Here is a 15,882-nt window from a genome sequence, read left to right as displayed (position 1 = left end):
ATGTTTAAAAACTGGACACACAGATCTCATTATGATAATGTGATTGTTATTTTTTTTTTTTTTTTAATATTTTGTTACAAAATAAAGTTATGTTCAAAACTCCAGTGACGCACTTTCCATTCCTAAAACAGTAAAACCGCAAACAATAGCTAGCCAGGACTGTGAAAGCAGCATCTCAATGAGCAGCCTATGGGTCGCCCCACCCCTAGGCCAGCTAGCATGTTCTGTGAGATTGGTCCATAACATTTCTGTTAATGGTGCGACCTACAGCAGCAGCTAATAGGCGTAGTAAGCACAACTTTGACAGTGTCGTGAATATTCCCTCCGGTTTCACAGATTAAATGTTTCACAAGAGCAGCTGAGGTGCACACTTTCCACTTATCACTTGCCAGTGAGGAACATGAAGAACACGTCTTTCTGGCGGCTAGAGAAGCGGAGCTCCAACAAAACGGATCATGGGACGTCTTGCCCGAGCAGTGCCAAGACACACTTTCCCACTTCCAAATCAGACAACTACAAAGCCATGGTCTCGATGAACAATTCTTCGGATGTTTACAATTACAAGACACTGGCTTACTCCGGAGGAACGTTGCCGAGAAACCGCAGAAAGGTAGCAACTTCGTTTTTTATTAATATTTAAAATTGTTACGAATTTTCGAAGTGTAGGTGTTGTTTTGGATGCTACCCTGGTCAACAATTAACATTAATATATATGTCAATTGATATGCCTCAGCAGGTAACATCTAATACTAGCAGATATTTTACTTTAAGTTGCACTAGGTTGCACATATGCTCACATAGGCTAGTGTGGTGCCTTACTTACAATTATGCATTACGTTAGTCTGATCAACTTATTGCAGGTGATATTATTGATCCCATCTTTGAACCCATTATTGAACTGCGCCTTTATCGATATATTTCTTACCTAACACGGTGAAGGCAAATTATCCCTCTATTTTTTGTGCATAATGGTCTGTTGACCTAGTCTTATGCCGGAGCAGGATGCGACACGTGCTGAACTGAGCATCTGAGGAAAAATCCGCCCACGGCGTGGATATTATAAAATTAGCTAACTACGTGAACGCCTTAATTCAGATCAATGTTTTGAGGTTATAGCCTAGTGCATGGCTGAAATTATTGAGTTACAGTATAATTAGGCTATTGTTAATGAAGGTAGCCAACCTACACCTCATCCCCGTGCCCCCACCGATCACAGCCTTGTCCGAAAGACTACACCAATGTGTGTGTGCGTGTGCGCGCGCGAGTGTGTTTGTAGGTGTGTCTATGGGCTATGTATGTTGCCTGCATCCTATATTGCAGTTCGTGGTTTAAACGAAATGTAGTCTCCGTGGTTTCACGCGTGGACATGTCCATGATCAGTATTTCGCACGTAGCAGGTAATGTAGCTGTCGCATGTGGAATTCCTGCACGTGATTTGCATGTGTAAACTGTTGGCACCTCGAGAAACGGTGTCAAAGTCCGTGGATCTTTAGCATTGCAATGCCCCAATTACATTTTCGTCGGTGATCAGGGTGCAACAATGAAAAACGCATTATTGAAAGCACTGTAAAGTTCTAACGTGGAATCGTGAATCCTGTAACCACTGACATCACTGGCTTTTCGTTTATTGTAGGCTGCGAAATGCGACATCGAGCTAACCGTAATTCTGATTAGAATTGTATAGAATTAGCCTTGTGCCTTTCTAATTGCATGACCTGACTCATGATTTTCAGTTCTTGGGCAGGCTGTCTATTGCGCGTTTCAAATCATCAAATCAAATCAAATTTTTTGTAAAAACACATAATTGTTTAAATAACCTACATTTCCTTGTCACTGTGCGCGTATACCCTAGTGTAGATAAAACCATTTAATTTGAAATAGCATGCAATAATGAAGAGCGGAACATTTCATATCGATAGGAAGATGCACTGTTGTATTATGCTGCTTTTTTCGTTCACAAGTTCAAGTTCAGATTTGCATCCTGGTGTATTTTCAAACACGTCTTTATTTACAATTCAGGTGCGGTTGCAACTAGATTTCTATTTCTGGGACTCTAAAATCCTGGAGTACTTTTATTTTCGGTTGAAATTTTCTGCTGGACAAAGTCTCATTTAACCAATACCATCTGAATTTAATTAAAATTGTATATATTACTATAAAAACTTGGTGGCTGATTGATTAGGGAGACCTGAAAGCACCTATGAATCACAGTGTAACTGATGGTTATTCTTAGCCATGAGCCTCTGCCTATACCTTTGTTCATGATGCATTTGTTGTACGTCTGCCCAAAATGTTCCCTTGTAAGAATTAGAACCATTAATACAGAAGTAAATAAGAACAGTTGTCTCAAAGCAGGGGTCCCCAGACTATTTCAGCAAAGAGCCAGGTCTCTCCCTGCTTCTGCCAAATGATGACATCATTCACTGGAACCCTCAGTCTGATATACGGGTTCGCTTTTCGCAGACTGACTGGCCGGTGTTGCGCTGTCCTCGTTTCTGCACACAATAGCGTCTCCTCCGGTTGATCAAGCTCCTGCCGTTCCCTGCTGTGCAGAATGGTCGCGTGTGTTCGCCCACTGAACACAGGCTACATTTTTGTATTACTGGTGATGTCCAGGGTTCACCTCAAGTAGGCACAATACTAAGATCCTTCACATGCTAAATTCCCTTTTTGTGGAACTCTCTTGCAGCTAAGATCAGAAATTTATGAACAATTGGGGAAAAAAACGATTGAAAGCAAAAACCAAGGGCAAATTTATTGTGCTTTCATATAATCTGTATCCAGCTGAACTGTGCTAATTATTTTGATCTGTTTATTGGGACAACTTGGTGATTGATTGGTTCCCTGGTCAGTATGGATATGTTGGGCAGATTTGGCCCTTGGGTCATAGTTCATTATTAAAGTACTGTGTTTTTTGCTGTTTTTTTGCAGTTTTGCAGGCTTTCATGTATCTTTCCCTGCCTGTAGTTGTTCAAATAGGCTGTGTAAGTTGGAACATTTACAGGAATAGTCAAGCTTACGAGACCACGTGGTTAATACACAACAAAAGCGGATCAAATATATTGATCACAAAGCAACTTCCAAGCAGGATACAGCAGGTGTAATGAGATTAACTGGACAGATCAATTTGATTTAGCATTTTAGCTCTTCGCTTTTTATTAGAATTATAGGGGAAAGTTAGCCAAAGGCACATTTGTAAGTCGCTGTGGCTAAAAGCGTTTGCTGAGTGGCTGAACTGCACACTTTAAGTGGGGAAAAACTGCACTGGATGAGTGATGGCTGCGGAAGAACAGTGGGTCTGCAGATGAAAGGGTCTCACTGTTAGAAGGAGAATAAAGGCTGTGTCATTTTTGGGCCCACGTCCCTCACAAGCCCTCCATACAACACCAGCCACGTTGCTACAAAAGAGCATTGTGACAACCCTTATCAGAAGACTTGTTTTTACAGTATTTGGTTATTGAAATCATTTAATTTTCTCAGGATGATACCGTATTTAAAAAGTTATGTTTAAAATAATTTGTTCTATTATTTTTGATTTGAAAATGCAATTTTACAGAACAACATGTTTGAGTTGCTGAGGTAGAAGCGCAGTGTGGTGAAGGGGAAGGACATGAGCTTTGGTGCCTCATCCATAAATTAATTGTTGTCCTCTTCCTCCACCTTTCTGTGGGAAGAGCCAGTGCTTTCTGCTGGCTATTGTGTGTAACTCCACATGCAGGAGAAAATGCCAATAGTGATGACTCCTTGTACATAAAGGAATGAAACCTTTGCATCAAATGTCTATATCAGATGTAATATAAATAATTAACAATATCTAGCCAGGCCAGTATTTGGAAAAATAGTCATGTCACGATCAGTGGCCAAACACAAAATGGCCCCCATAGAAGACCTTGTGCTTCTTGAGGCTAAAGTCTTCCTTGTAAGAGGCTGTTACACTTTTGAAATAGGCCGGTATGTGATATGCTAGTCGTTTCTGTATGAAAAAAATAAATAAAATTATAATTATTATTTAGCTGGTTAGTGGCTCTGAGAGGCCAGGGGAGAGTTCTTGGCCTCTCACACAGACAGTTGGAGGCTCTGTTTTACCCATCGTCCTAGCTTGTGTCTTCGCCCCACTATGAGTCAGGATGTTCTCTCTGATTGGTGCCCCCTCAGCTTCTCACGGCTCTCTGTTTCCCTACAGGGGGGGTCGCAGATGTGGAACTCCATGACGCGCTCACCTGAGCAACACAGGTAAGCCACCAACGTTCTCCTGGGCTTGTCCTTCAGCTCTGCTGAATGGTCTCAAAGTGACCAGCTGGGTCCTTGTGCAAAGACAAGCCTGGTGGTGGCTGCTCTCCATTTTATTTCTTAAATTGATTTGAGGAAATGCAAGACTGAAATGTTTAATCCAACTCAGATCTCCAGAGAATAATAACATATGTATCAAAATCCAAAAGAGAGAAGTAAATAAGCATTTATTTAATCTGCTTGTCACATTTTGCACACATTCCGGTTTATAATAGCAAAGGTTTATGTAAGTGCCAAAAAAAAGAAAGTCATATTACACCACTACAGTGCATGAACCAACTTATTTCAACATCTCCCAATAACAAAATCCAATAAAATAGGTTCTGTCGTCAGTGACATGTACTAAAATCCCTTGCAGAAATACAGCAGACTCTGTGCTGAGCTTCTCCCTGGTGTGCTTTGCTTCATCATTGTGTTTGTTTAGAGCATGGGGTCCTCCGTACCAGGCCAACAGCTGTGCCTCCCATAGAGAGCCTTGTTAGGAGAGTTGCGGTTCCTTTTTTGGATCACTCAATACGGCCATTGTTTTTCGTTCCTCTTTTTTGCCCGAAGTGTGACGCTAATTGTTCAGAATACATCATTTATGACGTATTTGGAAACCTTTTTTTTTTCTTTTTTCTTTTTCCATGCATGTTTTCTTTTTTACTGTCTTACAAAGAGAGGAAAATTTCCCAATGCATGGGCTCATTCACTTCGTACTCGTGCATTCATTTAACTATACCGTGCCCAAGCTGTATCCTACCCTAGGACTGCACGCAACAACGACGCACAGCCGTGCTGTTTTTAATTAAAGATGCTATTAAACATACATAAATAGACATTTTGACTCTGAAACAACCAAAATGTGGCAATCTTGTGTGCTGCTGGGATACTCATTTGGAAGCTTAGAATTGCATCACAAAGTTGAAGTGACCATAGAAGGACAAGAGATTTGAAGCCAATTTTCAGAAACAGAATGCAAAGAGTTTTCACTCAAAACACAAAACATGTCAGCATTCTTTTGTAACTCAAAGTTGGACACCCTGGTTTCTGTGATAAATGTGTGATTTCAAAGCATATTTTTATCACTGACAAACACTCATCCTGTGAATAGAGACTGAATAACAATTTGATTGTTTTTAATGTGCTTTTATGTCTTTTCTTCCCATTATCTACCCTGCCTGTTTCATTCCAGGAAAGTCATTGTTTTGGAGAAGGAAGATGAGGAGGCGTTCGGCTTTGAGATCCAGGTAAGAGGATTGTCCAGTTGGGTGATGATTCTGTGCAATTTAGGTCAGATAACAGGATTCTCTCCTGATCCATATTAACCCTCAGATTAAGAGCATCAGGGACAGATTACACTGGGTTTCACTGTAGCCATCTGACTAAAAATCACTGATCCGTGTGTCCTGCAGGCAGACTTAGAGAAGTCTAGACTTCCTCCAGTGTTATTGACTTCTGTTATTGTCTGTCCTCTGTTTTCCTATTGCAGTGCAGAGTCACATAAGGGTTATATACATGCACATGACATTGAATCCATAGAAGACCTTATAGAAACCTCATAGAAACCCACATGAAAGTAATTCATCACTTTGGTCAAAAATAATGGTAGTGAAGTGTAAGGTGTAGAGAGAAAAAGGGATAAGGAAATGTTTCAGTCAATTTTCTTGCATCAGTGCATCCAACAGACTAGTATTAAACTTGTGATGACACAGGCATTTATTTTCTATAATTTAGTACAGTGTTACCAACCTGTGCTGGCTGGAGCAGATTTTCTAACTACCATAAAAGAATCACCTTGCTAGTAAATCTTCTTCAGTTTAATGAATATTATTGTTATTGTTATTATTATTATTATTATTATTATTATTATTATTATTACTAGTAGTAGTAGTAGTAGTAGTTATAGTGGTAGTACAATATTTATTTATTAGAGTTGTGGTAATAATTACCACTGTTCTGATTTTTTGCAAAAACAGGTTGTATGGACCAAGATGGCAGTCAGACTTCTTTTTCTTTGATTTCTTAGTTATTATTTAGACAGAGAGGTCAGGGTGCGGTGTGTGCTTCCTGTTTCGCGTTTCACTTGGCCCTGTTCCATATTGTGCTTTACCCTCATGCAGATGCGAGGCAGATGAATGGTCTGTCTGTGTTAGCAAAGCAAATTTTCCGCTAGAGCTATTTTCAGTGACATTAAATCAGCATTCACATAATGTCAATATGTTTGTTTGCAGTCAGTGTTTAGTGTAGGCCTACTGCAGCACCTCCCTGACCAGTTTCACCTGTTGGGTGAAGGGAATAGACCTGCGCAAGCTGTAATTGGCAGGGTTTGTCATGGTCACTGTTTGGGGGAAGTTAAACGGTGAAAGGGCCACAGGCCTTCGGCTTGGACACCTGAGAGACAGGTGCCCCTGACTCAGCAGCACAGGGGAAAACAGCAGCAGCCTGTCTCTGTGAAGTCAGTCATCACAGCTGAGACACGCTGTCAGTTTCACTCTCAGCGACGGCAGTTACTGAGAAAGCATTCAAGCAGGGACTTTATCATTTCAGCATGGAATTTATGGTGCTTTCCTCTCAATGTTATGAGGTGGGGAGTGCATAAAAGGATCATTGGTTTTGACAGTCATAAAGAAGCAGTGGAAGCAGGGTGTAACCACAAATGACAAAAATGCTTTTGAGATTAACAATTTGTTTTGTTATTTCGACTGAATACGCCCATGTCAAAGTAATCTGTGTGAAATGTGATTCTTCACTGTGGTGTCCAATGTCCAGGGTTGGAATCAATACAATTATCCTTTAACTTTGTATCACAGTTAATAACAAGTTTGGCATGTGTAGTTTAGCAGTTTCCAAAATGAGGAATCTGCTCAGACAGATATAGGCTTTCCTTCCACTTGTGTTAACAAAGCATCACAAGATTAAGGTTTTCACAGACACGCAGAGAGACAGAGGATGTGTTCACAGGATTCTGTATCTGATTTCACCATTCCTCTTGCTCTGTGTGTGATTTTACCCCTCTTGTGTGTGTGATTTTACCACTTGTCTGTGTGCTGATTTTACCCCTATTCTCTGTGTGCTGATTTTACCCCTTTTGTGTGTGATTTTACCCCTCTTCCTGCTCTATGTATCAATTTATCTCTTTGTCATACCCTTCTTTGTTTGACAAAAAATACAAATGTCTGGGATGACAAAACATTTGCACCGTTGCACTGACAATATTTTCAGAAATATTATTTATTTTATTTCTATTTAATGTCCCATGTAGTGTAGGTTTATGCTTAGTAGAATATTTGGTTCTTGAGATTAACACCAGAGACTAGGGGGCGAAAATTAATTGCAAGCTTTTATGAGCATATGTACAGTATATATAAGACCATGGTTCCTGACATTGTTTCTACATGAATACAGTGACAAGATCCATAAAAACACTGTTTTTGTCCACAGCCAAACCTGCACACCTGTGCAGTCATTGGGATTGATTTATGAGGGAAACTCCAAGGTCAGCCTCCTTGCTGTTCCGCTCCATTTATAAACCCCTTTGTTCTAGTGGAGTGCTTCTCAATATTAATCTTAGAAGCAGGGCACGGCTTTGTTTCAAAGCCTTTGAGGATTTATGAAATGAGGAAGGATAGCTCGGTGCAGTGTGCCAGTTTGTGTACAGTGCTATTTCAGTTTTTTTGTGGGAGTTCAGAAGCTATTTCTAATTTCTCTAATTAAAATCTCCCTCCCACTCCCATCCTCTACTTACCATGTTTCACTTTGTACTCATTCTTTGTCTCCAGGCCAGTCACATACACTAAATTTAGCATACATTGAACTTCCATGGGTGATCACCATCATGCAGCTATTAGCAGTTTACTTCCATTTATGCACTGTTTGCTTCAACAAATGTTTTTTTTTTTAGCACCGATGGCATCAGTGTGTCTTTATTGCTTTTAGTTTATTGAGCTAGAATAGTAGTGCTATGTTCATTAACAACTGTAAATTAATTCCATGCTCACATCTGGAAGCGGTGCGTTTTGATTGGGTGTTCTAACTGTCCATTTGGTTTCAGACCTATGGTCTCCATCAGGCAGACGAGACGTCGGTGGAGATGTGCACATTCATCTGTAAAGTCTGTGCTGGCAGCCCTGCCCATCGAGCTGGCCTCAGAGTTGGTGAGCATCTCCCAGTATTATTGGGTTTTGTGGTTCCAGTGGGTAGCACTGTGTGGGACGGCTATTTTACGCCCAACGCACGGCTGATGCAGGCGGACTGCAGGCAGGCGGCTGTTGGCTGATTGACCGGTTTCTGCCTGACCAGACCTCCCTCCCTGGGGGAAACGCTACAGCCAATCATTCACTGCTGTGTGTGGCTGCCGGCCACGGCTGGCGCAGTCAGCATATAATACCAGACCTCAGGGCACCGCTACGCACTGAAACCTGTCTGAGAGGGAGAGGAAATCAGAAGCCCCAGAAAGGGAGAGGGATCTGACGGCAAGCTACATATCAAACCCCATCCAACCCTGTCCCTCCCGCATCCTGCAAACGCAACAAACCTAAGACCAAAAGCCTTCCCACAAACGCAGGCAGACATTCATGCGAGTACAGATGTACTGAATATGCTTCATCATGTCTAATGTGAATGATTTGAACTATAAAAGAAAATAGTTGTCAGATGGCCACAGCAGTGACACAGGTGGCAGTTGAGGTGAGCTGATAAGCTCTCCCCAATCTCTCTCCATCCTGTTTACCTACCGAGAGTCTGGCTGTCTGAGTGTCAATACGACCCCAAGCTGAGCTCTTTCTGCCGTTGAACTGTTGAGAGCACTACAAACACAGCAGTGAGCTTCCCTGTTTCCAGCCTATTAAAGCCCTGGGAACATGAACAGCTGCATGTCATGTACAATAGCAACGTGAGAGTGTGGATAGTCTTAAGGAAATGCAACATACTAGGAATATATTGAAATAAAGTGTATTTTATTTTTATGATATTTCAACTATGTATTGGCAAATATGCACATTATTTCTGGTTTTAGATATTGTAATATTTTACATTACCCTGAAATTATTATATAATATTCTGAAATAAATGCAATATAGTTACTGTATATTGCTGTATATAACATCTTTCATTTGAGCAGCCACAGCTTTTATGAATTGTTCAAAAAAACATAGCATCGATGTAACTGATATTGCTGAAGTGCTTTGCATTTCATATCTCAGGAAAATTAAAAACCTCACAAGCTATTTCAGAGGCTTTGTGGCAGCTGGATTACAGAGGAAAATGTTCTCAGTCCTCAGGGCAGAAACCAATTTTTCTGTTTCAGTAAACATCACCTGAGAAAAACAGTCAAGACTTAAAAATGCAAGCAGAAAAAGCCTATTTCTCATGACATTTCTCATCTCATGACAGAGTTGAAATAAATAAAGAATTACAGTAATGATATTGTCAGTGTTTGACGACCATGTTAAAATGATTGAATACATTTTCTCGGCTGTGTTTACATAAAAGGAGAGTCAGAATAATATGCCAGGTGTTGTGTATTAATAATTGATATACATGTGATGAAACATGGCCTTCAATCATCACTATTCTAAATGAGGTGTTGTTGTGACTGAGCTGACCTACTAGTTAAATACGGATAATAATTTGCCCATTAATCATAAACAACATTTGTAGCAGGTAACAGAAACCGCCTGCAGCAGTAATAAAAACTGAACAATTTCTTGATGTAAATTTGACCTTTTGATTTGTGTGTTATAGGCGACACCATCTCAGGTGTCAACGAGGCCAGCGTAGATGGGTTTCGACATAAGGAAATTGTTCAGCTGATAAGGTCCTCTGGAAACACCATCAGGTAAGTATTTCTGCTCAGAGAAAACAGGTTATATAGGCAACGGGATCTGTTTGCAAAAACCTCCCCCACTCCATCTCTTGCACCCATACACAAACACACACAGACACATTGACTCCTGTGGAGTTGTAGTGTTTGAATTTTGACCTTATGACAGTTAGTCAAGTTGACAGTTAGTCAAATGCCCCTGTTCCTTTGCTTTGGTAAATAATCACCTGTGTCAACAGTAATGTTATAGAGGGCAATACATGGTCCAGTGTTTGCTGGAACAGTTACATAATAGTCATATGCTGATTAATATGCAGCGTTGTTTGCTTGTAAATAGAAATAATAAATTGCCATTTTATTGTGCCGTTGATAAGAAAAACAAACCATGGAATTCTACATTCACTTGCATACACATTTACCATTAATAAAGTAAATATATGGCAAAGTTGTGAGTGGTCTGCCTATTCAGCTGATGGAGACTCAAATATTACCCAGACCTTTTTTTGCTTCTGGCTCTGTAATGGCAGGTGGAAATGAATGCATACTTTACACACACCGCACCAGTCAGGCACTTGGCTAAATTTATTCTTCCCGGGATATAGTGAAATGTTTATCTAGTTTCATCAGACATGAAAATGTTAACATCATAAGATTAGATGAAGATTCATTATAGGTTGAGTATTGGAAGACAAATCCAACACTGGAGGAGAAAAACAGTAATTCCAGGCACATAGAACCTCCATTTTGTGAATCCGTGGCACTAGCACTCACACAGTCTGGCTTTTCCACAGGTTGGAGACGGTATACAGTGACTCCTTAAGGAAGGCTGAACTCGAGACCAGACTGCAGTATCTACGGGTAAGCCACTCTATGGTGAACAGCGAACCACTCTACAGTGTTTAATGAACCACTCCATAGTATCTAACGTTACTCTACTGTATCTATATGAGCTTCTCTCCTGTATTTACTGTACCAAGTCATTCTACAGTCTGTACAGAGCCACTCAATAGTGTCTTAAGTGTGAGCTGCTCTACAGTATAAAATAAGTCATTCTACAGTGCCCAATGACCCATTCGACTGTATCGACTCTATACTGCGTTAATAGATAAGTACAATATAATGTAGGAAAACATTCACCTATTTTACATACTTAAATAGTAGTGCTACACCTGACAAACAACATTCTCAGACCAAAAAGTATACTGTATAACATCACTAAAGCCTATACAAATGTACTATGCAAAGCAAGAACAAATATTCAAATTCTGACTACATATAGATTATATCCATAATAAGCCCTAAGAAGGAAAACCAAAAGATACCATGAACTGAACTAGTACAAACTGTATGAGTGTTTGTGGTTAGGGATAAGAGGCCAACCAAAATGCAGTGTCAAAGGGCAGTTATTCAGTTTGTGTCTGTAGATGGACAATGAATGTGTCTTGATCACCTTGGGAAGTCTGTTCCACTACTGGGAGCACAGACAGGCATTGCGGCTGGGAGGGGATAGCCAATCACACTGAGGTTGCAAAGTGGAGAGATCTGGCCAGGCCATAGGGTTTGAAGATTGATTGGTTTCCTCGGTTTATTGCAGTTTACGGAGACTAATCTACTGAGCCACTCGAGAACTACAGAATGCAATTAGTAATTGTGCAGTGGTTCAGTGTGAGCCATTGTATCTACTGTGATCTACTGACCTGCTCTGTCTTATCTGAAAGTAATATTAAACCGGAGTTTGTACGTCAGTTTCACCTGCTGTTACATTAATTTCCATAATGAGACATCTCCAGCACGCTGCTCTAAGCACATCACCTCCACTGACTCAGTTCACTATCACTTCTGGCAGGCCTTGTCATTGGTCAACAAATGACTCAGTTATTGGTGGAAACAGGAACTTACTTTGTTTTTTGTGTCCTTAAATAGCAAACCCTGCAGGAAAAGTGGGATGAATATGAGTCTCTTATGAAACAGGAGCAGAAGCTTCTGCATGGTGAGTTCATCCTCCGGTCATGCTCTATGTGATATATTACCCAGTGCATTATTACATCACTATGAACAAATTACTTTCTTATATAAAGCCATAATTCACTTTCTGGGGCGTTTTTATATTTCTATTTTAGTGTCTTAGTGTTTTAGTGTTTGATTACACCAGACGATTTTTATGTGCAATAAAGCACGTTTTTGATATTTAGAGAAGTTTCTGACGACCCGCCAGCTTTACAGCTGTACAGAGTGTGTATCTAACATGAAACCTCCTCTCCCATGTAGCAAGGTCTCTCAGTTGATGTCCTGTCGCACACACTGTCCAAACTCTTTTTGTAGGCATCCTAATGAGCGACGAGGCGATCTCTGAGTCCAAGGCCTTGGCGTGTTTCAACGTGGGCAACCCCAGCCCCGTGCCCAGCCCCGCCCCGCACCAAGCCCACCACCCCGCCCACGTCCCCAGTGGCAGTAGCAGGAGCGCTAGCAACATTAGCGCTGCAACGGCAGATAGCGCGCACAACCACGCCAACCCGTCTCCTAGCAACCGCACCAACGGCAGGTCCACAGAGGAGCGGCCACCGGGGGGCACCCACAGGGCTAGCGGCCTCTTCGCCACCGCCAAGACCAACCTCACCCGCAGTGCCAGTACCCGCAGCTACCTGAGGGGGGCAGCAGGGCACGGCGGGTCGGAGAAGCAGGGCGGCGCCAGCCAGGGTCTCTACGGCTCCCTGCCACGGAGGGCCAAACAGAACAGTTTATGCAGACATCTGCTCAGGTTCATTCCAGGACTCAACCGGCCCCTGGAGGAGGATGAGAACAAGCTGTGACAATCAGACTAAATCTTACCTCATCCCAAATCTTACCACCTCTCAAATCTTTAACACAGCCAAAATCTCCAGACCATCCTCAATTTTGCCTTTTCTCGAATCTCATCCCATCCCATATTTTACCTCTTTCCAGATCTCACCCCATAGCTTGCTCCATATCCAACCCTATTCCAAATCTCGCCTTGGTCTGTATCCAACCCCATCGCAAATCTTACCCCATCTCACATCTTAGCACTTCCCAAATCTCACCCCATCTCAAATCTTAGCCCATCCCAAATCTCCCCCCATATCAAGTCTTACCCCACCCCTAATCTCATCCCGTCTCAAATTTTAGCACATCCCAAACCATACCTCCTTCCATATCCAAACCCATTTCACGTCCCATTCCTAAACACACCCCTTCCTTATAGTTATAGGTTCCCTATAGTGACCTCTTTGAGCCCAACAAGGGTTTGCAAAATTACTTTTGTGCTGTACATGCCTTTTTCATCCTTTAAAGCAGGTATTTATTTATTCTGTCTTTTTGTAAAGATCTTTTTTTCTTTTGTAAAAAAAAAAAAAAAAATACCAGCTGATCATCTGTTCTTGTAATGGTAACCTTGTTATGAGATCCTGAGTGAACATTAAAATGGATCAGTGGGAATTTTTTTATCTGGCATTCATGAATATGGATTTTTGTCATTTGTAGCTCTGACGGTTGGTAATTCCAAACATGCAATGTCCTGTACCCTTTATACCAAAGAAAACTGATCTCTAATACCTTCACCGTCCTTAAAATCTGCATGTGAAGTACTGTCCAGGCTCGTCGATGCAAGACTGTTTGAAAATGAAAATGTATTTGAAGACCTAGTGAAAATAATAAGTAAAGAAGGAGAAGTGTAGCCCCTCATTAAAATAATTGTGAATATGAGCTTAACCTACTTTCCTTTAAAAGCATATGGGTTTCTCTCTAAAGACCACAAGAAGCCTGAATTCAGGAATGAAACACTGAGTGCTTCTCTGTCACTGACTCTGAAGGATGAGCCCTTATTTTACTGAAATTTTGCAATTCTGTAAGCGTACTGCTCCACCCATGACCAAGCTCAGCAGAACCACATACAACAGCTGTGTTCAACACATTTGGACAAAGAGAAAGCCAAATATTCTTATTTGACCCTGGAATGTGTCCTGGTATTTCCACTAGACACTGATGTAGCTGGGGTGTGGGTAGGTTTTTATTCACTACAGTGAGCACTTTATTAGGTATTTATTAGTCTTATTTTTTAGTCTTCTGCTGCTGTTGCCTATCCATTTTGGGTTGATGCCTTGTGTGTTCAGAGATGCTCTTCTGCATACCTCTGTTGTAATATGTGGTTATTTGCGTTTCTGTCACCTTCCTGTCAGCTTCCACCAGTCTGGCCCTTCTCCTTGACCTCTACCTAATAATATGCTCATATTGTACTAATCTGTTCAAGGATCTTTCATTAATACAAAACAGGATATTAAATTTCCTCCCTTATACTGTAAATCAGGATGAGGGGAATAATCGCTATGCATAGAAAGACAAACTGTCAGCCATGAATGAAGAAGAGGACTCGAAGCATATCTCTGTTAACCTGAAGGCAAATGCTCACTCTGACAGGCTACGCATTTGTATTTGCAGAAGATATGTACTCAACACCTGGTTTATGGTGTGGTCAAACACTTTTAATGAAAACGGCATTACTTCCCGTGTCTGGCAGAGTTCCCTTTCTTGTTTAAATGAGACACTTGGCAGTGACGGCAGACACGTCTTCAGTAAAGCAGCTTGTCTCATTTCCTCCTACAGCTCTAGTTTGGCTGCATTACATTACATCTACGCTTGAGGCATTTAGCAGACACTAATCCAGAGCAACATAGACTTAACATGGCATTACATTACATTACATTATTGGCATTTGGCAGATGCTCTTATCTCAGAGTGAGAGTACAGTTGATTAGACTAAGCAGGAGACAATCCTCCCCTGGAGCAATGCTGGGTTAAGGGCCTTGCTCAGGGGCCCAATGGCTAGGCGGATCTTATTGTGGCTACACCGGGATTCGAACCACCAACCTTGCCTGTCCCAGTCATTTACCTTAACCACTATAGGCCGCCCCTGTGGCTTGCAGACTAATGCCTTTTTTCCCTTCAAGATAGTGGGAAAACCCATGAGGCTGCCAGGTTGCCCACTGGATTGGGTAGTCATGGGCCCACAGACTGGCATGGAACTCCTCCGGTAAATTGAGTCCCAGCCCTTGGTTTATGCCAAATTCTCATGAATTGTACACCTCTGACACAGTGGCTGCACACCTCAGCCGGTGGATCGGGGATTGAAATGAAACAGCTCAAAGTGTAAAATTATACAGGCTTTACAATTGATCTTCCACAATTGATATTTTGCCTGATACAATACTGAGAACGACAGGCAGCCTATAGCAGGACAGCAATCACAGCCACAACACAAGGAAGGAACCGGTCTAGGGTGTGTGTTTATGGGCTGTGCCTCCATGGCGTGTGCGTTAACATCATAAGATTAGATGAAGATTCATTATAGGTTGAGTATTGGAAGACAAATCCAACACTGGAGGAGAAAAACACTAATTCCAGGCACATAGAACCTCCATTTTGTGAATCCGTGGACAGAAGCAGACGCATTCCAGTCCTGCAGGCTGTGGGTCAGTAGGAGGTGGGTGCGTGGGGCAGCTTTGAGTCTGAGAGAAGAGAGTCACTGTCTTCACTCTCACTCTGTTGATTGTGCAGCAGTGAGAGCCGCTGAGAGGGATGGCCTGGCTGGTCCCATGCTGGCCGCTGTACAGGAACAACATCGCCATGCGTGACCATATGCATTTCTGCCTTTTCTACTCGAATAGTGAATAACTGCAACTGATTTAGCTGGGTTTTTTAATGAAAAATCAACAGGCTTGATAAACCTATTTTAAAACTTATGGTAAAATTTGATTCGCCATAATGTGAATTGGCGG

General features: G+C 41.6%; 1 protein-coding gene across 2 annotated transcripts; it reads left to right on the top strand.

Annotated features, from left to right (window-relative positions):
* Window positions 1–263: 263 nt before the first annotated feature.
* Window positions 264–13,565, top strand: LOC133110533 (general receptor for phosphoinositides 1-associated scaffold protein-like). 2 transcript variants are annotated; one of them, XM_061220719.1, is made up of 8 exons: window positions 264–610; window positions 4,184–4,233; window positions 5,465–5,519; window positions 8,324–8,426; window positions 10,015–10,108; window positions 10,885–10,951; window positions 12,017–12,083; window positions 12,416–13,565. In XM_061220719.1, exons 1-8 carry the CDS (start codon window positions 401–403, stop codon window positions 12,901–12,903), a joined length of 1,134 nt encoding a protein of 377 aa, XP_061076703.1. In that variant the 5' UTR covers window positions 264–400; the 3' UTR covers window positions 12,904–13,565. The 2 variants fall into 2 exon arrangements, with proteins under 2 accessions (XP_061076703.1, XP_061076704.1); XM_061220720.1 differs by lacking the exon at window positions 264–610 and adding an exon at window positions 1,327–1,397.
* Window positions 13,566–15,882: the final 2,317 nt, after the last annotated feature.

This window comes from Conger conger, chromosome 14 (genome assembly GCF_963514075.1).
Source record: "Conger conger chromosome 14, fConCon1.1, whole genome shotgun sequence".
Classification (NCBI taxonomy): Eukaryota; Metazoa; Chordata; class Actinopteri; order Anguilliformes; family Congridae; genus Conger; species Conger conger.
This window is presented reverse-complemented; position numbering and strand designations above follow the sequence as displayed.